The sequence below is a fragment of the Malus sylvestris genome, chromosome 8, assembly GCF_916048215.2.
Source record: "Malus sylvestris chromosome 8, drMalSylv7.2, whole genome shotgun sequence".
NCBI lineage: Eukaryota > Viridiplantae > Streptophyta > Magnoliopsida > Rosales > Rosaceae > Malus > Malus sylvestris.
This window is the reverse complement of record NC_062267.1, coordinates 2,406,997-2,431,960: the sequence shown is the minus strand read 5'-3', so window position 1 is coordinate 2,431,960 and position 24,964 is coordinate 2,406,997. Positions and strand designations below refer to the sequence as shown.

General features: G+C 36.1%; 2 protein-coding genes and 2 pseudogenes across 2 annotated transcripts; 3 read left to right on the top strand and 1 right to left on the bottom strand.

Moving 5' to 3' along the window:
• LOC126632511 (uncharacterized) overlaps positions 1–9,722 on the top strand; it is a 56,005-nt pseudogene extending 46,283 nt beyond the window's left edge.
• LOC126633436 (NEDD8-conjugating enzyme Ubc12-like) overlaps positions 1–19,540 on the top strand; it is a 34,996-nt pseudogene extending 15,456 nt beyond the window's left edge.
• Positions 19,541–20,681: 1,141 nt separating this feature from the next.
• Positions 20,682–22,174, top strand: LOC126633434 (protein BRASSINAZOLE-RESISTANT 1). Its single transcript, XM_050304042.1, has 2 exons — positions 20,682–21,101; positions 21,232–22,174. Exons 1-2 carry the CDS (start codon positions 20,859–20,861, stop codon positions 21,874–21,876), a joined length of 888 nt encoding a protein of 295 aa, XP_050159999.1. The 5' UTR covers positions 20,682–20,858; the 3' UTR covers positions 21,877–22,174.
• Positions 22,175–22,314: 140 nt separating this feature from the next.
• On the bottom strand, positions 22,315–24,516 carry LOC126633431 (uncharacterized). Its single transcript, XM_050304039.1, has 4 exons — positions 23,873–24,516; positions 23,266–23,407; positions 23,024–23,150; positions 22,315–22,905 (listed from the first exon to the last, which is right to left on the bottom strand). The coding sequence occupies exons 1-4, from the start codon at positions 24,249–24,251 to the stop codon at positions 22,561–22,563; spliced, it is 993 nt and encodes a 330-aa protein (XP_050159996.1). The 5' UTR covers positions 24,252–24,516; the 3' UTR covers positions 22,315–22,560.
• Between the last annotated feature and the right edge of the window lie 448 nt (positions 24,517–24,964).

Sequence of the window (24,964 nt, the reverse complement as noted above, 5' to 3'; positions counted from 1 at the left end):
AATGGAATGAAGAATGATATCGAAATGAGCATTCATTTTAGAAAAGAAGAAGAGAGAATGAGGGAGTGAGTCTATAGAAAGCTAAGGGAGAGAGGAGACGGTTAGAAAGGCATATTATGTATTCATCATGGTTGATAATATTCTGTAAATACAATCCTACAACCCATAAAAATACATCTATTAATTCTCTAAAATATCCAATTTCTAAGAACCCAACTATGAGGTGATTGCTGAGATAGTTGGAATAAACAAAATAAATGGCCTATAAGCCTCTGCCAAATTCAGACTTTCTAGACAGGTTTTTTGTTCGAAACTCAGTTATGTGTTTTAGGGTTTGTGGAAATTCAGACTTTCTAGACAGGTTTATTGTTCGAAACTCAATTCTGTGGTTTAGGGTTTTTGGGAAGTCGTCTTACACCTTGAAACTCGATTAATTCAACAAGATTTAGCTTGAAAAAATCCTACAACTTGCTGAAAAACATGGTGGGTTAGGAATCACATAAAGGGGCATGCATGCTTAAGAATATTCACATAAAGGGGGAGTTTGAGTGAGCCTTATCAAGACGATTCAGTTCGTCGGATTTCGATGATATTAAGAAGTTAAATTTTAGTTTTCCTCCGAGTATGACATGACCAAAAAGCTACAGAGGTGGCAGTCTTTGTTGTGTTAAGAGAGAGCTACGGGAGAGAGTTTAAGAGGTGACAGAGAGAAGTTGGTGGGATGTGAAGGATGATGTTTGATGGATGACAAGAGTGTATTTAATGAGATAGAGTGAGGGAGTGTATTTAAAAAATTAAAAAAAAAAAAGATATCTGACCATGCATGTCTCCGGTTTCAGACGGGCTGTGGCGCTGACAAACAAAGACGAACTGCCCAAGGCCCTCTCTTTATCCCATCAGTCAACAGTTAAAATTTTCACTGTTTTAACCCTAAAATGTCTGTTTAAAATTTCGATTTGAGTTTTGCCGGCAATTACGTGTTCTTTAAAATAAGTATTATTTAAAAATAGTAAAATAAGAGTAAAAAGTGAAAGGAAAATTAAAGTGAAAGACATACGTAGCATTTCAGAAATATTTTGATAATTTTATTACGATTAAAATAAGATAAATTTTGTAATGAGATGTTACATGGAGAGTGCTAATACAATTCTCATAGTTATTTATAGCTATTTCTTTCAAAATATGTATGCTATTTTCTCAGGAAAATTGACGAAATGTCAAAATTTTAGTCCTAAAGTTCCCGCAGTCTAACCCTCACGAGCCTCCGAAGGTCAAGTGCCAAACCAAGGTAACGAAACCTATAAATTATATCGGAACTTAACTTTCGAGTCTATTGGTTACGATCCAAATCATCTTAATATCTGGTGTTGTATAATGCATACCATCTGTGCAGATCTACCATCCCAACATCGACTTAGAAGCGGGAGCTGTTGCTGAACCGAAATCAAATTCATCCCAGTATGCTTCCATGTCTTTCAATGCATCTTTATAGTACCGTTTATTTTTCTAATTCCATTTGTGATATGATACGGTGGCAATCAATTGTCAATTTAGGTCAAAATCACCCTAAAGATAGTCAGGTTCTTAGGAACATTATGTATCAGGGAAGCAATAGAGATATTTTTATGTGCTCTAGGTTTATTTACCTAATATTATAGATCCCAAATGCATAATTTGCATTTTTACATAGTATGCTGTTCCTACCACCTGATTTCCTTTGTCTTATTTTTGAGACATAGCACTAAGTTTTCTGGATTTTGTCCGGGGATAAATATTGTATTTCTAGTGCATTTTATAAAATTGATAGACAGTGAAAAAAATCTTAAAGCATATGAATATGCATTATTTAGTCTTTCAATTACAACATGCATCTCTGTACTTTTATTTTAAAGTCATCAAGAGACTGTAATGAAAGGGATTGAGAATCTACGGACTTTTTTTTTCATTTTATTCTCAACAGTATGGTTTAGGGTTTAAGTGTTTTTCAATGCTGAACCGAAAATCAAATTCACCACAACAACAATATGGTTTAGGGTTTAAGTGTTTTTCAATGCTTCTTTATAGCATTGTCTATTTTACTAATTACAGCTACCGCAACCATCACGTCCCCCATAGAATACCTTCATACACAGCTCCATCTCTAATATAATTATGGTGGCAATCATTCATCGATTTAGGTCAAAAATCATCCCAAAAAATAGTCATGTTCTTAGGAATAGGATGCATCAAGGAAGCAACAGAGATATTTTTATGGGCTCTAGGTATTTATTTACATATTATTATAGATCTCGAATGCATAATGTGCGTTTTTTTATCCTAGTATGTTGTTCCTACTACCTGATTTCCTTTGTCTTATTATTTAGACATAGTAGAGCCCTAAGTTTTCTGGATTTTGCCCTAGGGATAAATGCTGTAATTCTAGTGCATTTTATAAAATTAACGGACAGTGGAAAAAATCTGAAAGATTATGAATATGCATTATTCGGGCTTTCAATTACAACTTACATGTCTCTACTTTAATTTAAACGTGATCAGGAGACTGTAATTGAAGGGATTGAGAATCCATAGACCTTTTTTCATTTTTAGGTGTATCATATATTTTTCTCATTATTAGGGTTGTGAATTAAAATGGTACATATTAAAAATAAAAACATTATGATACACCTAAAAATGAAAAGAAAAACAAAGTTTTGTGGATTCACAATCCCTTCAATTACATTCTCCTAATGACTTTTAAATAAAAATAGAGAAATGCAAGTTGTAATTGAAAGAACGAATAATGCATATTCATAACCTTAAAGATTTTTTCCACCGTCCATCAATTTTATAAAACGCACTGGAATTACAGCATATATCCCTAGGGCAAAATCCAGAAAACTTAGGGCTCCACTATGTCTCAAAAATAAGACATAGTAAATCAGGTAGTAGGAACAACATACTACGGTAAAAACACAAATTATGCATTCGGGATCTATAATATTTTGTAAATAAAGACCCAGAGCCTATAAAAATATCTCTATTGCTTCCCTGATGCATCTTATTCCTAAGAACTTGACAATCTTTGGGGTGATTTTTGACTTAAATCGACAAATGATCTCCACCATAATTATATCACATATTGAACTGTGGTACAAAGGTAATCTATAGGGCACGTGATGGCCGCGACAGCTAGAATTAATAAAATAGATGGTGCTATAAAGAAGCATTAAAAGACATGGAAGCATACTGTTGTGGTGGTGAATTTGATTTCCGGTTCAGCAACAGCTCCCACTTCTTGACCACTGCCGCCAATATCTTGTTCAGCAATTTGTCCCCTTCTTGACCACTGTTGTCGACATATCATAAAGGATCCTGAAAGAGTCCGCATACCATTAATCCTCCATTCGTTATTTTTGTGCTCTGCATTTGTTTTTTCACCGACTTTAAATTTCTTATCACACTAGCAAATCTTATACATAAATCTTAAAATAAATTACAAATTATTGAGTCTAGGATCAACAGAAGCAATTACGACATTTCAGATATGGGATAAAATACATTTTCATAGTTGGAAAATGATGCTAAAGCCTCTTGTGTTTCAGAAGGAAGTATATCCTTGCAGTGATGAGAGTTAGGAGGAATTGAGAAGGGAGAGAGAGTGAGGCGTGAAGATTGCAGAATGAATTGGGAAAAGATGAGGGTCTCAAGGAAGTATGAAATGATTTGGAATTGAGAAGGTGGTAGTGTTATTATATAGTGTTAGAGAAGCGAAAGGTTTTAGGGTTTTCATGTCTTAAGTTACCTAACTCTCACTTCCCAAATTAACCTTGTAATGACCTATGAATATCCGTTAAAATATGTTGTGTGATCGCATAATTTGGCATGAGTAGTAGGGATACCTTGGTAAAAGAAAAGAGGTGAGGTTGGTGGGTGAGAGTAATGGGGATATTTTTTTATCTACTGCATTATTCACATCAATGCGTTTCGGGTTGGAAAGATAGAGAGGAGAGGGCTCGGCCTTGTTAGTTGTCACCATCCCAGAAACAAGCCCTTCACTTTCTTGGGCACATGAAAGTTGCATAGCATACAAACCCCCAATAGACATGCCCATTCAATTCAACTTTTTGTCCTCTCTCTTCCTCTGTGGTAACCTAGCTACATCCATTGTATTTTTTCAGTTTGCTTGCTCAATTGCTTTCTAGGAAGAAATTAAACATTCGATCAACAAGGAAAGTAATAATAATGGTTTGTAGATGAAGGTCATCTCATATCTGTCCATCTTCTTTCTTGTGCCCAGAGCTTGCACCCACCTCAGTATATCAACATATCGAGGACTAGTGAGTAGCGCGTACTGATGACTAATTACATGTTCGATTGAAATTTATTTTCATTAAGATCAATGAAACAAGATCTATCTCTAGACCATCCATAACCGAAATGCAAAGTAAATCAAAGCTCTTATATCTGGGTTCAATCTTTTTATTGTTGGGAACACAAATCGGTCTTCAAAATATGTTAATTACTTGATCATATTTTCTTTATAATTTTGGGGTATTTTGATATGGGTCCAAAGTAACTAAAAATTTGACCTATTTCAAAAGTCAAAAGTCACTAAAAATTAGACCTATTTCAAAAGTATGTCTATAAAATTGGACCTATTTCTAATTTTCCCTATAATTTTTCAGTTTTCAGGCTAATAATATAATAAGCATTCTTCATTACACATTGAAAATGCTAATTTACTTATTGTCTTCCTTTTTTTTAGTGTCAAAGCGTAATTAAAATTGTAAATTTAATTCTCGTTTGTCAACAGCCTAGCCTAGGATTTAGCCAACTGGTTTCACACTAACGACCTCAACAATTTGGAAGATATTTGAGAATATGTATTCTAATTTATTGGAAGGTATCTTTATGGTTTAACACCGTCAACTTATTGGAAGATATTTTTATGCTCCCGGTGAATTAGCTCTCTTTTCCAAATTTTGCAGCTATGTCAAGATAAGGAGAAAATGGTATTGATTCCCCTCGATTATAGGAAATTAAACAGAGAGTAAATGGTAAGTTTTTTTTTCTCCAAAATAAATAATTAAATGCATAAACATAACCAAAATTATAGAATCATGTAATTTGAATTGAATAAAAACTGTTATTAGCACTCCAAAAATCTTATTCTACATTTTTCACAAATATATATATATATATATATATATTTTAATCATAAAAAATTTGGAATGAAAAATATAATTTGTGGAGTGCTAATAACAATTTACATTTTTAATTTATAGCTCTTTCTTACTTGTTCTTTTTATTTCTTTCAAAATCTGTACGCTATTTTTTTATTTATTTCTTTTTCATTATTTTTCCCTCCTCATGTGCCATATTCAGTTTTTCTCTCCCAAATATGAAATATAGTATGGTTGACTGCTATTATTATTTTTTTTAGCACATCGATTTATTTTTAGAGTGTTGATAGACCAACTTCATTGTCCTATTTTTCCAGCAACATTCTAATTTCACTCATCTTAAAAAATTAAAAAATTGAAATGTTATTTTCTCACCCTTTATTATTCCTAAAGTAACCTTTAATATATATTAAAAAATTTATACATTTTTTTTAATCTATCCCATCCTTAATCGCAGCACCACATTCACGGTGCAGCCGAAGCCCCAACCCGCCTGCCCACTCATCCCCATCTCGCAACCCATCCACCACCACCTCTCAATAATCAATATCTTTGTCCCCTACCCACCACCACACTCTCTCCTGATACCTACATCTCTGCCACCGAAACCTGTCCCCCTTTTCACGCCATAACCAAATCCTTCTCCAACTACATGGCCAACCCATAATAATTACTCTAGATAGCCCCCAACCCCCATCCTCATTTGGGATTTCAATGAATGTCATCCAACCTAAACCCTAGAACCCAACAATTTTGTTTTGGTTCAAATCTGTGGGTGTTCAAAAGTTTCTCCATTGAAGTGGTTATGGTAGTTGATGGTGGCGCAGTATTTACATGTCAGCTGCCCAATTATAAACAAGGGTTTAAAAGTATTTTTCTAAAATGAATATATGTCAATAACATTTTGATTACAAGGTGGGTGAGAAAATATAACAATGGGGTGAGTTTAGTAGCACTCTATTTTTATACTAAATGGAGGGGAGTTTGGCTAAATCACACAATGATCAACCTAATTTGGCATCAAATTCACCATCCACGAAATTCGAACCTAAAATATCTTACTTACGAAGTTACGATGAATATCACCAAATCATAGTACTAAGTGGCTGATTGACTGTTATTTAAATTAAACAAGTAACCTATACTTTCCCCATAAATGTAGGAAAATGGTTTTGAAGAATCCGATGCATAGGATAGAAGCATGATGGGACTTGAACTCACAAGTTCTTTATGACGCATGACTAGGATTTAATAACCACCTTACAAGGATTTTTAGGGTTTGGCCTGAGTAGATCAGGGATTTTACTTGATGTAATCAAAATTTGTAACTAAACACCAGTTGAAATCTGTGAGGGTGTTGGCAACCGGCAATATCTTTAATTTCGATAAACAACACTGAAGTCATAGAATTAGCCGACCAATGAGCACTTTCAATTTGGATAAACAACATTGCTTTGAGACGGACTGATTATCTAAGTCTCTGTCAGCAAATAGTCTCTAAGTACTTGTTGGAAGAGGTCATCTTATTAGTCTTAAAATTTCATCAACTTATGATAGCTCGATCAAGAAATGAAAGCAAGCACGCGAAATTATGTACAATCTTTTATTACATTCTTATTTTATTGATTACATTCCTATTTTCTTTGTGCTTACGAAAATGGCATATCCCGTTGACGGTAGAGTCGAAACCGAAACTGCATGGTTAATCGCTGAAAGATGTTTTCTTGTGTGGAAGAAATTTCATGAAAATTATAGCAGTCGGTATGGAACTAGTCGTAGGAAAAGTGCACTTACTAGTTACTAATATGATAAAAATTTTGAGTTTTGCATTAGGCAAATATAGAGATGCTCAGACAAAAGCGGTGAAAATTTATCAAGGTGACACAAATATTGGGGATGAGGTAACAATTTTCTAATTTTGTTATTAGCACCTACTTTTATTTTTTTGAGATAATTAATTTTTTCCCACTTTATTTGTTTTAGTTGATGCAAGCAAACAGTTGGTACCTAATTTTGCCCAAATTCATCACAAGGTTCAACCATGACAAATGTTGGAAAGTTGTGAAAGTTTTGCCTAAAATACTGAATTATTAAGCTTGTTTCTAATGTTGTTCCCAAGAGACGACGCTAAGAGGTGAGTTTGACGAGGAGAGTGATTCATTTTATAGAAGTCAAGTTGAGTATGCAAGGAACTTGAGATTGATAAAAAAGATCGAAAAGCTATGTTCATGAAGGTTGACGACAAAGCATCGCCGAACACACAAGCTTTTTGAAGGCACAAATGAAGGAAAGTGACAAGACGAAGAAATCTTTTCCATGATGACGGACATGGCATCTCGAATCTCAGTGAAGACGAACCTAGCACCACAAATTGGTCTGGGTACATATAATTATCAGGTTATCTTATTAGATTTTTAAGATGTACCCGTTTTTATTTGAGAAATAGAATTTAATTATAATGTTTCATTGATTTATGAAAAAAAAATTAACAAAGCACTTTAATTAAATATAATAGAACTATATATTAAACAAATAAATCTCGAATAGTTACAAAAATGTCCTTTAATATTTACTCCTCATTATTTGGGCTTTAATTAATATAATCGCAGATTGCATCCGCTATATTAATTGAACATAGCACCAATTAATTTACTTTTGCTCCTTATATTGTTCTTTTGCACTTTCCGAATTTACAGTTTTGTGAATTAAATCTTTGAAAATCTATATGCGCAGGTTTGAATCCCCAATCATGTCGTAGGTTTGGGATATGTCACTTGCGTTCGAGTTCAAATCTTTTTTCTCATAAGTTAGATGAATGTGGAGTATTCACCAACTTGCATGGTCGGTCTTATAATTCTTGTGCGACATAAATAAAAAAGTGTACATGTATAATTGTGTATTAAAGTCAATTTTGATGCTCCCAAGCTACATGAATAAAAATGGTTACACCATTCACAGACTGTACATACATCATTGGATTTAGATTCATTGTCTCTGTTAGACTAAAAACTTGAGGGTTTTAGAAAATTGGAGGTCTTGTGCGGTAACACTACATGCACCATCCTACTTAAGTTAGGGAAAATAATACTGGTTTTTTTGGATATTCAGGATAGAACTACCTGCAACTTAGCCGGGAGGCAGGAAATGGGTTTTTGGATATTTAGGGTGTGTGAATAGTTGAATAGAGAATACTTTATTGTACCGCAAACATAAATTGATAACCAAGTGTTATTATATAAGTAACTGAGGCACTTCATAATGATTTTTTATTTATTTATAATATGATATTTATTTAGTATGCCAGACCATGTTTTTGATACAACGAAAATTTTATGTGGCATGGTTACGTTTTTGTGACATGGCGGTTCCGTAAATGAATCCAGAGGATATAGAAAAACAATGAAACGACAGAATCCAAAGTCCCACGCCTAAAAGTGGACACATCAGCACTCTCTCAACTCAGTGAGTAACCAGAGGTTTAGTCAGCTATGACTGCCCACTAGGCCTCTTGACTTGGGCTGGATCTTGTAAAAAGTTGATGGGCCTCAACGTGGGTTGTCTCCAAGCTTTCACACACTACGGTACTTGATAAAATAAAAAGTTAAGATTAGATGCAACATGCATGTTTGTAACTCAAGTGATTGATCTATGTTATATGCTATTTTTTATGAAATATGGTGTGGCTAAGGTAGCTAGAGTAATGTACGAACATTGTTCTCGTTATATTTTCAAAAATATCTCCAAGTTAGCACGTGTGTTATAGTGGATAAAATCGTAATAAGAGAACAGTCAAAATCATAATAGGAGATGGAATTTAATAATGTTTTTAAGGAGACAATAATACCATATCTACTTGAACAAGGTTGAATTGAATTCCAGATTTCCAATTGAGGAGTGAAGAGGAGGTGGGTCCTAGTGACCCTGTCAATGGGTGTAAAACTTGGGAAATGGACCATCTCCGGATCTCTTTCATTAAATTCACTAAATCAATAAATTTGGATCCATGAAATTTGATCTAACGGTTAAAGTTATTATAACTTTTAAAGGGATCTCATATTTTTAGCCGTTTGATCAAATTTCATGATCCGAATTTATTGATCGGGTGGAGGGGTAGGTACCCCCTAGCTAAGACTGGACAAGATCAGCTTATCTTCTACGATTTTGGTACGATGTTGGCAGCTTATCTCCTCAGACTATGACCTCAGGTCTGTGGCTGATGGGTGGAGACGTCCAATCGGTACAAATTCATTGATTATGATGGATCAAGAGTAGAGCATTACAATGGCTGTGATTTCGTTCACCTAGCAAAAGATTCTGCATTTATGATTTTTCGTAAGAAAAATAAACGTAAAATTCAAAACTAAATTAATTTTAATGAAAAAAAAAACAAATAAAGCCGTAGTGAAAGATACTACTAAAAGATAAAAAGGTAATTTTAGTCGGACCCGGATTCTCTCCGAGACAAACCCTCGGGATCTTGGTGAGCGACAAACATTACAAATAGGAAGTCCCTCTCAAAGTTATAATTGTAGTTGTTGGATTGAAATTGAATGACCCATGTTTGTCTCTCAGCATGATTCCTACGGTTTGCCTCGGAGGATCCAGTTCCATTTTAATCACCATTCCGCCGTTATATAGTATTCCATGGCCAGAAGGTTGAGAGAAACATTATTTATTTTACCTTTGATTACCTGCTTTACGACTCAACCGGATGTGATTTTGGAGTATTTTCCTTCAAAAATAAAAGTACTAGGCATTTTAGTTACCCCAATAGTCGTTCTTGATCCCAGTTGCATACCGCACCTGTATGGTTCGTACCTAATCTTTGATAGGTTAGTTTAATTAAATTTTGTTTTGTTTCCCTTTTTTAGTTGGAAAGATTTGCTTTTTTATTTTTATTTTTATAAAAGTTGTTTCCTTCTCATACAGTCATACTTACATGCACTTAATACATATATAAATCATGTGAACATGCATATTTAATATAATTACTACATTTTATCATTCATGAACGGAACATAACTACATTGAGATCAAATTATATAAAATAGATTTAATGTCGTGTGGAGTCTTGATTCAATAATTTTTTATTATTGTAGCAAGACGTCAATATAATGATAATCCCGTTTCATATAGTCCATTTTCCTAACAAAAACATATCAAACACTGCTTGAAAAAACGGCTACTGGGATACTGTTTTATGCGAAGCCTAAGAATTGTCACATTAGATCATGAAACATCGTTCCACCCTATTGAACATAACTTCCACTTGGAAATCTCCATGCTAGGCTCAGTAACGCTATGGATTATAAGTCTCCTTGTGTCGCAATTTTCGATAAGCCTAAAAAAACGAAAATACAGATAAATAAGATTTACCATTATAGTAATAACTAATCTCCGAGCTCATAAACACAAAAACCAAGACAACATCAAATTGTCGAGAAATTTTTCAATGTGCCGATAATATGTCAGGTACACCAAGCGTTGAATACTTAAAAAAATATTCAAATATTTGTATTATAACACTTGGTATACCATGTCATTTTCCTGATACCGAACACTTCCTTTGAAATGGGCACACCGAACACTTCCCCCAAAATGCCAACCATTGTCTTACCTAGATGTGAGAAGAATTCGTTGAGTTCTCCTAACAAGTCTCCAAGACCAAGCCCTCGATCACAGACCAAACCTAAAAGGCTAAAACTAGAAGATGGAATTCAGTACTCACGATCTATCTGGTGGAACTGTTAACTACATTGCAAAAAATGAAAGATTAGTTCAAAAGAAGATGATATAGAGAGAGATTGAAGGCTCTTGAATTGATTGATGTCTCTGATACAATAGGTCTAGCATAATACACAAACACACATTACACCAAATGTTCTAATGCAATTTGTAGATTTTTTTTTTAAGTTTCCAACTAATTAAGTTATTACATGGGAACTTTAACGAAAAGCTTATAGTATTGTTCACTTTAACGAAAAATCATATTTTTACACTAAAAAGTTAATCATGTTACTATTCATTTTAGCCTTTATTTTATTTTTACATTAAAACTCAAAATTTTCAAACTTTTTTCATTAGTTTTCTTTTATTACATTTTGTTATACCAAACATTGTTCCTGATAGATTTTCAAAAATCTCTACAAGTTATCATGTGTGCTATGATAGATAAAATTGTAATAGGAGAACAGTCAAAATCGTAATCGGAGATTGAATTTAACAATGTTTTTTAGGAGACAATAATACCATATATACTTAAAAAAAGTTGAATTGAAATCCCAATTTCCAATTGAGGTGTGAAGAGGAGGTGTGAGGAGGAGGTTGGCCACTCGTTTTTTGTTTTTCTATTTTCATTTTCTGTTTGTCCAAAGGGGTACAAAACAGGTCATGGCCCGGAGATGACAAACACGACGATCTAGGGTTCCGATTCAATGCCGCCTCATACGGCTTTTTTTTTTTTTTTTTTGGGAATTGCTTTCAATAACAACACCAAGCCTGCTCCAACAATTTTGGTCTAGCAATAGGTGGCTGCTTCGCTGTTTTGGTTTGTATTGTGAGAGAGCAAGGTGCCGGGCAAATGTGAGGGAGAAGCTGGTGTTTGGTTTGCAAGAATAGTAGATATGTTGGTGTTAATATTGCCTGCGAAAATATGTTGTTTCGACTTGCATGGTCGGTCTTACGATATTTGTTTATGTAAATGAGTCTGGAATGTTCGAGTTCAAAATTTTCTTTCCACAAGTTAAGTGAATTTAGAGCATATCTAAATATATTGTTTCAACTTGCATGACCATGTACGACACAAATAAAATGTGCACATGTACAATTGTGAAAGTCAAACTTGTGATGCACAAAAATAGTAACATTTTGCGTAAAATGTATATTTGTGACCGAGTTTAAAAATCTAGCTTGTCTACATACTTGCATGACTACATGGACAAAAACAGTAAGAGTATCCATAAAATGTATAAAGTTGATTGCAAAAGGAATGCAAGGGTATAATGATATTTTGCGTAAATATATATTCATATATTAGAGGATGGGACATAAATAGGAAAATTAAAAAGTTCCACTATTTTTATTTTATTTTTCAAATTAAGAAGCATCTGGTTGCTTCGTCAAAGTAGTCTATTTTTTGAGAGTCCAAAAAGACTTACCGAGTTATTTTAGCCTCCATAGCCATTATTGTGTATGCACAAGCGTCAAAAATTGAACAGAGGACATTACCGTGTGAAACATTGAAGATTGATTGTGGTCAATGAATACCATATAGGGAAAGAATTGTTTACTCCTAATTATCTTCCTCAGACACTTACTTGAGCTTCTGTTCTTATCCGTTTGATAAAAATCTCATGGTCGTAATATAAAGATCAAAGTTAAAATTGAAAATATAATTTTTTTTCTTTTACATGGAAGTTTCCTACATGTTTCACTTCCCCTCTTTTCTTAACGTCTCAATATCCTCCAGCAATTATTCGGCATTCATGGATGAGAGGGAGAGATAGAGATCGAGACAGGCGATATTTAAGGGTGAGAATCAAACTCAAGATGTTGAGTACTTAATTAAATAGGGAACTTTAACGAAAAGCACCCGGTACTGTTCACTTTAACGAAAAACCACATTTTTACACTAAAAAGTCAATCCTGGTACTATTCACTTTACCCTTTATTTTGTCCTTATCATTAAAACTCAAAGTTTTCAAGCCCTTTTCATTAGTTTTCCTAATTAAATAAGGGGTACCCTTAAATAAGCAACAAGTCCATCGTTGGTTGAATTGAATGCTTGAATTTAGGTGAACCGTTATGTCTTCGGGCCATTGGGGCCAAGCCCGTCTAAGCTTAATTGTTGCTTATAGATAATTACTTGTAAAAATCGTGTTTATTAATTAGCATATATGCTTCATATATTCTTGGAACAATATGGGTTCATAATTTTAGTTCCATAGCTTTGAATACCAAATGATACGACAAATTCAAAAGCTAGTTCCCGTTGTTAAACTCGTCTAACTTTATTAACAAAAATGAAAAGCATCAACCTTGTTTTATGAAACTGGCCGGGTGAGCTAGACCAAAGTAAATGAGCATCCAACCATAGCTTAATCCGAGCGACACCATTTTTGTCTCTGACTTGACGGGTCATAGACTGTATTCTGTGTTACAGTTGCATCCCAAACTTGTTATATGAGAATAGTATGATATTTATTATTTCGATAAACTCGTTTTCGAGTTGCATATTAATTGGTTCCTCCTATAGGCTCTGTTTACTTCTCTTCCACCCCAAAACCCAGCAAAAGGTCAAAAATTTCAGTGGTTATCTCTGTTCCATGCTGGGTCTCCAACATCTCACATCGATCAACAGAGAGGGAATGATATGCCTTATATATACATGTTCACCTCCATTTACTACGAGGCCTTTTGGAACCTCACTGGCTTCGAAGTTCATCGGAACTCCGAAGTTAAATGAGTTCAAGCGAGAATAATTCTAGGATGGATGATCCACTAAGAAGTTTTTGTGTTTTTCCATAAATAAAATCGTGCGAGCTGAGCCTAAAGCAGATAATATCGTGCTTCGATAAAATCAGTCTGGAATGAGACAGGGTCTGCGTTGCCGTGCTTGGTGTGTACTGAGGGGAGAAGTGCTGGGTCTACGTTGCCGACACACCATCACAATATTTCAGTAATTTTCTGGGTCACCAAAATTATTGTATATATCTAATTTTAAATTGACTTGGTCGTTGCTTGGTCTTACACACCAGTCCAAAAACAAGGCTAATTTGGTAAATTCATCAAAACCAGGAAGCAGCAGAAAAGCCAGCCTCTTCCCTTCCCTCCCAAGCCCACTTAAACACCATGACCCAACCACTCCCACCCTCACCAGAGAAAAATGCGTGACAGAGTCCATACCATAGGTAAATGAAAGTTGTGGCCCTCCCTCAGCCTGCGGTCAATCAGTCATAGCTTGTCACATCTTTCATAAGTTCATAGGTTCAACTGGCGTTTCCAAAAAAATAATGTGGAAACAAAGAATTTTGTTATTGCCAGAATCCAAATATAGGTTTTACATATAATATTATTGTTCGTGTCAAACGATTATCACTTACTAATTATCTCCACTTCTTAAAGTTTCAAAGCTCATTTGATATCTTAATGATTTAAATAATAAGATTCAACTAGGGGTCCAAGTCGGAATGAGATTTTAATTTTTGACAATAAATTTTTTTGAATCTCTGCACAAAAATTTCGAATTTGATGTTTTTTCAAAAGTTGAAATGAAAATTTGAATGGATTTAGAGATTCTAATAACTAGGAATTTTCGATATAATTTTTTTTTCAAAGTGTGCACCTAACTTATATCGATACCAAAATGTTTTGATTTCTGATAGTTTTCTATTGAATTATAAAATGTGTTGTCAACTCTGTATTTTAGTTTTAGATATAGTTTGTTCATTGATTTTTATATTAATTATACTTGTAAAATATGTTGTTTCGACTTGCATGGTCGGTCTTATGATATTTGCTTATGCAAAGAAATCTTGAACATTCGAGTTCAAATTTCTCTTTCCACAAGTTAAGTGAATTTAGAGCATATCCAAATATGTTATTTCAACTTGCATAACCGATCTTATTATTCTTGTACGATACATGAACAAAAACAGTAACATTTTGCGTAAAATGTATATAAGTGACCGGGTTTAAAAATTTAGCTTCTTTACATACTTGCATGACTACATGGACAAAAACAGTAATAGTATCGATAAAATGTATAAAGTTAATTGCAAAAGGAATGAAAGGGCATAATGGTATTCTGGATATCAGTGGACTGAGAGGGATAGTGGTTTGTGGGATTAAGTTTTAGGTTAAGGAGGTTTTGCACCAGTATACAGTTGCGGTCACAGTGGCTACATGTTTTTTGATTTTCTGTTTTCCTTTTTTATTTGTCCAAAGGAATTTTTAGTACCCATTCCTACCAGCTGCTGCGTTTGAAGTCCTATATTTACAGCTACAGTCACTCACTCACTCTCCCTCCCTCCCCTTCTCTCTCTTATACACACTCCCTCTATCTCATTCCTCTCTCCCTCTTCTCTGTAAACTCGTTCCCTCTATCTCCTTCCTCCCTCCCTCTTCTCTGTAAACTCGCTCTCTCTTATTCTTCTTTCTCCCTCTTCTCTCTTCTACCTTTCTGAAATGTAACATCCCGAGTTGGCTAACATTCTACCTTCTGTTTACGGATGTATTTTCCTGCTTTTTATCCTATATGCTTGTATTGTTTACTTAGGACAACCTCCGCAGGTTGTCTCATTCCCTTCCTCCGCAGGTTGTCCTAAGTAAACAATACAAGCATATAGGATAAAAAGCAGGAAAATAACTCCGTAAACGGAAGGTAGAATGTTAGCCAACTCGGGATTTCCATTTCTGAAAGGTAGAAGAGAGAAGAGGGAGAAAGAAGAAGGAGAGAGAGCGAGTTTACAGAGAAGAGGGAGAGAGGAAGGAGATAGAGGGAGCGAGTTTACAGAGGAGAGGGAGAGAGGAATGAGATGGAGGGAGTGAGTAAGATAGAGGGAGGTTCCATTTCAAAATATTCTCCTTAGTTTTCCTTTAGATGAGAAAATAAAACTATACATTCCCCATAAACGTAGGAAAATGGGTTTGAAGAATCCTATGCATAGCGTAGGGGCATGATGGATTGATGGGATATTCAGAAGTTGATTATGAGGCATGGCTAGGATTTAATAGGAGTAAGATTCTCTCTCCCTATTATTACCATCTCCTTACCTTACACTCTTCTTTTCATTTTATTCTTTATATAAAAAAATTTAAAATAAAATGTAAATGTAGCGTAATTACAACTGTTTAAATAAAAAGAGATAAAAGATATTAAGATGAGAGATAATCCTACTCCGATTTAATAACCACCATGCGTGGATTTTTAGTCTGGCCGAGTAGTTTGGGGATTTTACTTTTTAATCAAAATTTGTAACTAACCACAAGCTGAAATCCGTGAGGGTGTTTTTGTAATTTTGACTTATTCTGCATGTATGTCTTAATACAATTAGTTAGAAATATATATATTTTTTAACAACCACATTGCGTAGATTTTACTTTCTAATCAAAATTTGTAACTAACCACAAGTTGACATCCGCGAGGGTCTTTTTGTAATTTTGACTTATTCTGCATATATGTTAAAAAAATTTAGCTTATTTAAAATATGGTTCGGTACATCAAGTGTCTTAATACAATTAGTTAGAAATATATATGTATTTTTTTTTTTCAAATTTTCAACCAATTATGTTTTTACACTTGTTATACCGGACCTCCTGACACACTGAAACATCTTTCCTTATGTTACAAGTCTAATGTAATGAATGAGGTTTTGTGTAGTTTTAAAAATATAGGGGGTTTTGTGAAAACACTAGAATTCTCAAGAGGTGTATTTGAAATTAAGCACCATTAAATTAACTCAGTAATGCACCTATCTAAAACGATGATATCATTGGGTCGATTATCTCCATTTTTTTAAGCTTCCATCAGCTTTGCATGTAGTTAAGTAGAAAAGTAAAATCTATAAAGTATAAAACGAAGTCATGGACTTAAAGTGGCAGTATTTTAGACGTACTTAAATTAGACATGCAAATTTTTCAACAAGGTCGCTGTAGTATAGTGGTAAGTATTTTCGCTTGTCACCCAGGTGACCTGGGTTCAATCATTGGCAACGTCAATCATATTTTTAGTTTTTGAATACATTTTTATTTTTTTACAAATACAGTCGACAACATGTCGTTGATATGATTTGTATTTTTAATTTTTGATTTCATTTTAATTTTATTTTTTCAGATACAACCGGCGGCATATCATTGATATGACTTGTATTTTGGATTTTTTTTTTCAAATACAGCCAACAACATGTCGTTGATATAATTTGTATTTTTAGTTTTCGAATACATTTTTATCTTTTTTCAAATACAGTCGAGGACATGTCGTTGATATGATTTGTATTTTTAATTTTTTGAACACATTTTTATTTTTATTTTTTCAAATACAACTGACAGCATGTCATTGATATGATTTGTACTTTGGAATTTTTTTGATATGACTTGTATTTTGGATTTTTTTTTTCAAATACAGCCGACGACATGTCGTTGATATAATTTGTATTTTTAGTTTTCGAATACATTTTTTTTTCAAATACAGTCGAGGACATGTCGTTGATATGATTTGTATTTTTAATTTTTGAACACATTTTTATTTTTATTTTTTCAAATACAACTGACGGCATGTCATTGATATGATTTGTACTTTGGAATTTTTTTTATATGACTTGTATTTTGGATTTTTTTTTTCACATACAGCCGACGACATGTCGTTGATATAATTTGTATTTTTAGTTTTCGAATACATTTTTTTTTTCAAATACAATCGAGGACATGTCGTTGATATGATTTGTATTTTTAATTTTTGAACACATTTTTAGTTTTATTTTTTCAAATACAACTGACGGCATGTCATTGATATGATTTGTACTTTGGGATTTTTTTTCAAATACAGCCGACGACATGTCGTTGATATGATTTGTATTTTTTGTTTTCGAATACATTTTTTATTTTTTTTTCCAAATACAGTCGACGGCATGTTGATATGATTTGTATTTTGGAAAGAGAAGCCTATGGCCGCACGAACAAGTAGCAGGAAGACAAGAATAGAGAAGAAAGGAAGACTATAAATCCGTTTCATTCCTTGGCCGTCTTCATTGTGCCTTTCCTATCTTTGCTTTCCCATTCCATTTCCTTTCCTTTTGCTTTTCTGCAGCATTTCGTCGAGCAGGTTTTCTTCGATGTTTTTGTTCACAAATTGTTAACACTTACAACAGACATGTATGGTTCATCTTATTATCCGTTTTAAATGCATGCTTTTCTTTTAATTACAGAAACCATGATTAGATTGTTTAAAGTGAAAGAAAAGCAAAAGGAAACAGCTGAAAACGCAAAGGAGAATGATCTCGTAAAGAAGCAAAGTGCAGGCGAATTGCGTCTTCATAGAGGTAAATATGATTTTATTATGTATATATGTTATGATTTGCTGCAATGTGGTACAAAGCTATTCGCTTACACGCATATTAAGTTCCTAAATACACGTTTAACTCCAACTTACGTAAAGGCAAGGTTTCGGTGTTTATTTTAATTCCTTCAAACAGCCTTTCATTTGTATTATGACACAGTACTTAACGTAATGACGTTCTAGAATTCATATTGCCGATCCCATTTAGTGAGAAATGGCTTTGTTGTTGTTGTTGTCCTTCAATTGTATTATGCTGTTGTCTTGTAGATATAAGTGAGTTGAACATGCCAGAAGAATGCAAGATTTCATTCCCCAATGGAAAGGATGATTTGATGGACTTTGAGATTACCATTACACCTCATCGGGGATATTATATGTAAGTAACCTTTGATCTGAAGCTTCATTTGGCTCTCTATACGTTGTTTGGATTTTACAACTTCGATGTCATCTTGCTGACATCGACATTTTGTACCTCTTGTCGCAGGGGTGGTGGGTTTGTCTTCACGTTTAAAGTTCCCGCAGTCTACCCTCATGAGCCTCCGAAGGTCAAGTGCAAAACCAAGGTAACGAAACCTTAGTTATATCAGAACTTAACTTTCGTGTATATTGGTTACGATCCAAACCATAATATATATCTGGTGTTGTATAACGCATACCATCTGTGCAGATCTACCATCCCAACATCGACTTAGAAGGAAACACTTGCCTTAACATTCTTCGGGAAGACTGGAAACCTGTCTTAAATATAAACATGTTATTTACGGATTGTATCACCTATTCACGGTATCTCTGATCGTAACACAAAATATTTCGTGACCTCAAACAAACAATCCGTTTTGTTGTTGCTAGGTTTTATTTGGATGTGTACCTGTTGTGAACTCAAATCCTGCATTTCTTCATGCAGGAACCTAACCATGAGGACCCCTTGAATCAAGAAGCAGCTGATCTTTTGAGGGACAATCCAAAATTGTTTGGATTGAACGTGAGAAAATCGATCGAGGGAAACATATGGGTGTGTGGCGCCCATTTTCCTGGGTGCAAAACGGGTGACTTCTACTGATTTGGTTTATCTAGGGTTTTGCTTATTCGTGGTCCAACCATGGTTGTATGAGGTTGAAGGTTTGTATGTTTTTGGGGTGTTTTCTGCATTTCAGGTGAGTACTTGGTGGGGGATTGTCTGGTGGCACATTTTCAGCCCATACTTGTAGCAGGAGAGTGTGTATTAGTGTAATTTTGATCTTCCTTCCATTAATAACATGGCATCGTGTGTATTAGTGTAATTTTGATCTTCCTTCCATTAATAACATGGCATCATGTTAAGGCTTGGTTTTGACTTACCATTTCAATTTAACTGTCGTGGCCCTTTTTTGTTGATGGTTCGATAATTTGGGGATGCAGTTATTAATAAAACAACAATTCAACATATTGTGTCTCCCAGTTCAACCAATCATTTACGGTCTTGTCTTGTGGCAAATTTTCAGCCCATAATTTGGGGGTGCATGTATAAAATCATAACTATTATACGTATGATTTAGCATTTTGCTCATTCGGAGTATTAGATTAAACTCATGAAAACATAAAACTTTAGAGAAATGGGACTACATAGTGACGGTGTCCCAATCCCTTATGCATCGTCATGTGCTTTAATTTACTGACATAACATTTCATGATTAGTTTAAAACATCATCACTTTAGCATGTTAGTTGTATGCGAGTTCTTCTCCCAAAGATGCATGAATGCAAATTGCAATCAGTTTTTCAGCATGTTTGATCCATAACCCGTAATTTTGGGTTGGGCCTGGTGAAATAGGCATTAAATGTTGGAACTCAAAGCCCATTATCTTACCCAAATCCCCATGAAGAGAACAAAACAGAAGGAAAAGGATCGAGAGGATCCTTTTTCTGGGATCCTTCCAAATCCTATTTCTGAGGATCCTTCTTGGATTTTTTTTTTTGGGATTCTAAAGATTTTGTGATCTTAATTGTTTATTATACATTGTATGTTTTCATTAGGTACTATTTATATTTAATTTTAAATTTTAAATTTTAAAATAATTTATAACCATACGATGTACGATAAACTATCTCAATCATAAAAGTCCTAAGATCCCTTCCCAAAACAGAAAAACCCAACCAGAAAAGTGGGTCCCATGGAAACTGCCGGACCCGCGAGAGAATTAATAGTTCGTCGGGAAAAACAGTTATATAATCAAAATCCACGCGGCGAAAAGCGTTTCTCTCTCACACACTCGCAACGGAGACCAACTCGCCTGCGCTCGGAAACACTATGTAAAAGATAGGTCTTCAATCACTGATCGTATATATAACACGATCCTAATCTAACGGCCCTTGATCAGCTATCGAGAAACCACTATGAGTGCAACCAATAAAAAACGCCGACCGCAAGGCCTTTCAGTGCACCCGCAGTGCGTGGTATCCTTTCTCAGCTTCTTTTTTCTTTCAGCTAGCACTGAGAGGAGAGAGAAGGAGAAGAGAGAGATTCTTCCACACAAACCAGCGAAAAAGCGGAAGCGCATTCCTCGTGATTCTGCCGGGTTTAAATCCCCTGCGACGCACCTGAGCTCGACCATTTACAATCTCTGCGGCCGAGAGAGAGGTAGAGGGAGCTGATTGGTTCGAAGAATGACGTCGGATGGGGCGACTTCAGCGGCGACGATGGCGCGGAGGAAGCCGTCGTGGCGGGAGAGGGAGAACAACCGGAGGAGAGAGCGGAGGAGGAGAGCCATCGCGGCGAAGATATTCGCCGGCCTCCGAGCTCAGGGAGACTTCAATTTGCCCAAGCACTGCGACAACAACGAGGTCCTTAAAGCTCTCTGCCTCCAGGCCGGCTGGACCGTCGAGGACGACGGCACCACCTACCGGAAGGTCGCCGTACTTTAATTATCCCAAATCCTTATTTAATTTATAGTTAATTTTAATTTCAATTTCTTGTAGCTTAGATCCGTAGAAAATTATGATGAATTCAATTAATTGGATTGTGTTTGTTGTTGTACAGGGATTAAAGCCGAGTCAAACTGATACGCCGGCCGCATCAACCAAGATCAGCCCGTACTCTTCGCTAAATCCGAGTCCAATCCCGTCCTACCAAGTCAGTCCGTCGTCTTCGTCCTATCCCAGTCCCACCCGTTTCGATCCCGTCACTAATTCGTCCAATCCAATTCACTATCTCCGCTCTGCAATCCCACCATCTCTTCCTCCCCTGCGAATTTCCAACAGTGCCCCTGTAACCCCGCCGCTCTCCTCCCCGACCTCCAGACGCCCCAACCCAATTCCCAACTGGGACACCATTGCCAAACAGTCCATGGCCTCTTTCGATTACCCATTTTACGCCGTCTCCGCTCCAGCGAGCCCGACCCGCCAACACCATCCTCATCCTACAGCTGCCACTATCCCCGAATGCGACGAGTCCGATGCTTCCACCGTCGATTCCGGACAATGGGTTTGCTTCCAGAGATTTGCTCCTTCTCTGTCAGCAATGCCAGCCTCTCCGACCTTCAGTCTTGTGAAGCCTGCTTTCCCTCAGCAGAATATTCCCGCGGATCAAATCCCGGACGTAAAGCCGTGGATCGGAGAGAAGATTCACGAGGTGGGATTGGATGACTTGGAGCTCACGCTTGGGAATGGAAAGGCTCGGATTTAATCCAATCCCGAAGTGTGAGCAACTGAGTTATGAAAGATAATGAGGAGAAAAGAGGTTGGCGATCTGCCACAACCCTTTCTGGGTCAATCTGCGTATCTCAAACCATACTTGTTGTCTGTAAGATCTGAAGTTATTTTATTTCTTAATTTTTCCGTTCGAATTTGTTTGAGATGTTTTAATTTTGATATTGGTATTGTTGTTGTGTATCGTTTTTCTTTCTCAAATGTACTTTTAATTTATTTTTTGTAGAAATATTTTCCAAAACGTAATTTCGAATCAAGTATTGCAATGTTATAAAGATCAGGTATACACCACGGAATGTCATGTGAGAACGTTAAAACACATGACATCACGTTATTCATTTGGGACGCCTTCGTAGCGAAGCCGGTGTGGGTAACGCCTCGAAAATTTCCATTGAGAGCAAAATATTCAAAGCAATACACCAAAACAATAGCGGATATTTATTACAGGACACTAAATGAAGAGCAAATTACAAGGGATGAGAAGGTTTTTAGATACAACTGTGCAAGCATAACACTCTTACCTAGTTAGTTTAATGACACAGACATGATAAAAGCATGCAAAAACTACTAGAGAACATCTGATTTTTCACCTTCTTACAGTAACTTCTAAATTATGTAGATTTTGTGCGATTAGCGAAGAAGTTTGGCTCAGTCAATTCGGTCATTTCTGGTCTCCGATCTTCGTAGCTTCGGTTAGTTTAGTGCCATCTTCTCCTGTCTTCTTCTCAATCTTATGTTTTGATTCTGCGTTGGCATTTGCATTGCATTCCTTGAACCTGAAGCATGTTGCGAGATGATCGTTCACAATCCCCGCCACTTGCATAAATGAGTAAACGACAGTAGGCCCGACGCAGCGGAAGCCTCTCTTCATCAAATCTTTACTTATGGCTTCAGCTTTTGGGGACTTCACCGGCACTTGACGTGCATAACGGAATCCATTTCTTACGGGCTTGTGGTTCACAAAGCTCCAGCAGTAGTTACTGAAGGAACCAAACTCCTGCTGAACCTGCAAAACGAGTGAATCGCATGGAAACCTATATTTCAGAAGGAATTCACCGGCAAAATTCCCCTATGAATGTGAGCTTAAGCAACGGCGCAAGGTGCATTGACTGAATAGTGATTACCTTGAGCATTTGTTTGGCATTCTCCTCAATTGCACGAAGCTTTTGTTCGGACAGCACCTTGAGAGACAGTAGTTTCTTCTCTTCAAACTTTGCAATGGAGGACGGATCAAAATTGTCGAAAAGTTTCCTGCCAAGGGATGAAACCAGCATAAAAGTATAATCTCAAACACTGACATTACTTCATCCGAAACGCTTAAATGAAATGAACCATGGCAGTTGTGATTGTTGTGAAACAAGCATACCTGAATATGTCTCTCTTGTGCAGTATTTCCGGCCAGCTGAGTTCCGCTAGAGCTTGTGAAAGGACAAGCAGTTCAAACAGCTTCTTATCGTCATACACTGGAACCCCCCATTCTTCGTCGTGGAAACAAGTATAAATCGGGTCTATTTAAGTAAAGCATAGTGTCAATTAAAGCGGGCAAATCAATCCAAATTGAACAAAATGTTGCAAAATCTCAATTTTAAGAGCTCGTTTGGATGTGCTTTTTAAAATGAGTGCAACGTTTTCTGTCAAAATATTTTAAAAACCAATCATTAGTAAAAATAAAGTAAATCCTGAAAAAAAAGTACATAATTAGTGCTTTAATAGCTTTTGGAACCGAAAAACATTTTATCTAAAAACGCTTTCAATCACATCCAAACAAGCTCTTGATTCTCAACTCAACTATATGCATGTTATAAGCAATTCTAATATATCTTTGGCAAATGAAAAGAGTTTAAAGTTCTTATCAATTTTCTAAATTTAGGCAAATTTTCCAAACAAACATTCCAATTTTCCCTCTTTTTCTTATCAATTTTCTAGGCGGCCAAACACCATATAAACTACTAAAAAGAGCACAGCAAATTTACCAGCGTGAGGTGTAATCCACTCGCACCGTTTCGGCGGACCGGCGGGCTTGGCCACCTCGGCATCGTCGGAAGCAACCCTCGCCGGCCTCAAGCTCTTACGCCTCACAATCTTTCCAGGACTCGCCGTCTTCGCAGAGTAACCGCTCGACGACGTGTCCGAAGAGCACGTGCTGTCCACCGACACGTCGCTCCGCACCACCGGTTCCGGCAATTCCGGTACAGATTTTTTCGGCCTCGGTGTCTGCTGCGGCGGCTTCTTCGCGCCGTCGTCTTTGCGTTTCGGGCCCTCCAAAACCCTAACTCTGTTCCCGCCGGGACCGAGCACGGCTCGCGGCTCGCAAATCGGAGATTGAAGCTTACTGGCCACCGACATTGCCATCGATAGCTTCGAATTCCAGCTCCGCCGGTTCGATTTCGAGCTCCAAAACGACGGGTTCAGCTGAATTTTCTGTCGAAATGGAAGATTATTATTATCCTTGCGTGTTGTGTGTATTTTTCTTTGGGATGGTGGTTGGATGGGTAATTAGGGCGTCAGCGGAGGGTAAAATGGTAAGTTGGAATTTTGAAGCAGAGAGCGGAAGGGGAGAGGAGGAGAGTGGAGTGGTGAAAGCGAGGGGGGAGCAAAGTGACGCAAAAACGAACCGTTTTCTGCAGATTTAAAACGGAAGGCTGGAACGGGTAACGTACCGATAACAGCCCGTGATGCTTGCGTGTCGGTGACATTTAACCGTTTTGGTTTTGAAAGCGACAGAGAAACTTCCCCCAATATCCAATTTGCCCAAGGCACTGCGACATGTCCCTTGGTTATGTTGGAGTTCAAAATTTTCCCTTCGTAAGTTAGATTAGTTTAGAGTTTAAACTTCTAAACTGCATTAATAAAAATTAGATTTTTCGTTTAACGTCCAATTTATTTATGTACATTTCTTAAGACTTTTTTTTGCATTTTCTAAGACTCCTCAAAGCTTTCAAGGGTTGAGCTAATTATATTTAAGCTTATGGCTGGTATTGTAATCACCAATTCAAAATTAATGGTTTCTCTCAAACTCTGGTAAATTTCAGAAGACTTGGTTTTCTGAGGGTATATATTTGTAT

Bases quoted from the DNA above. Each gene is read 5' to 3' on its own strand.
- LOC126633434 (XM_050304042.1), top strand. From the start codon at position 20,859: ATGACGTCGGATGGGGCGACTTCAGCGGCGACGATGGCGCGGAGGAAG. The intron at 21,102-21,231 runs GTCGCCGTACTT...GTTGTTGTACAG, and splicing joins ACGGCACCACCTACCGGAAG to GGATTAAAGCCGAGTCAAAC.
- LOC126633431 (XM_050304039.1), bottom strand. From the start codon at position 24,251: ATGGCAATGTCGGTGGCCAGTAAGCTTCAATCTCCGATTTGCGAGCCG. The intron at 23,151-23,265 runs GTATGCTTGTTT...ATCCCTTGGCAG, and splicing joins CACAAGAGAGACATATTCAG to GAAACTTTTCGACAATTTTG. The intron at 22,906-23,023 runs GTAATCACTATT...CTCGTTTTGCAG, and splicing joins ATGCCAAACAAATGCTCAAG to GTTCAGCAGGAGTTTGGTTC.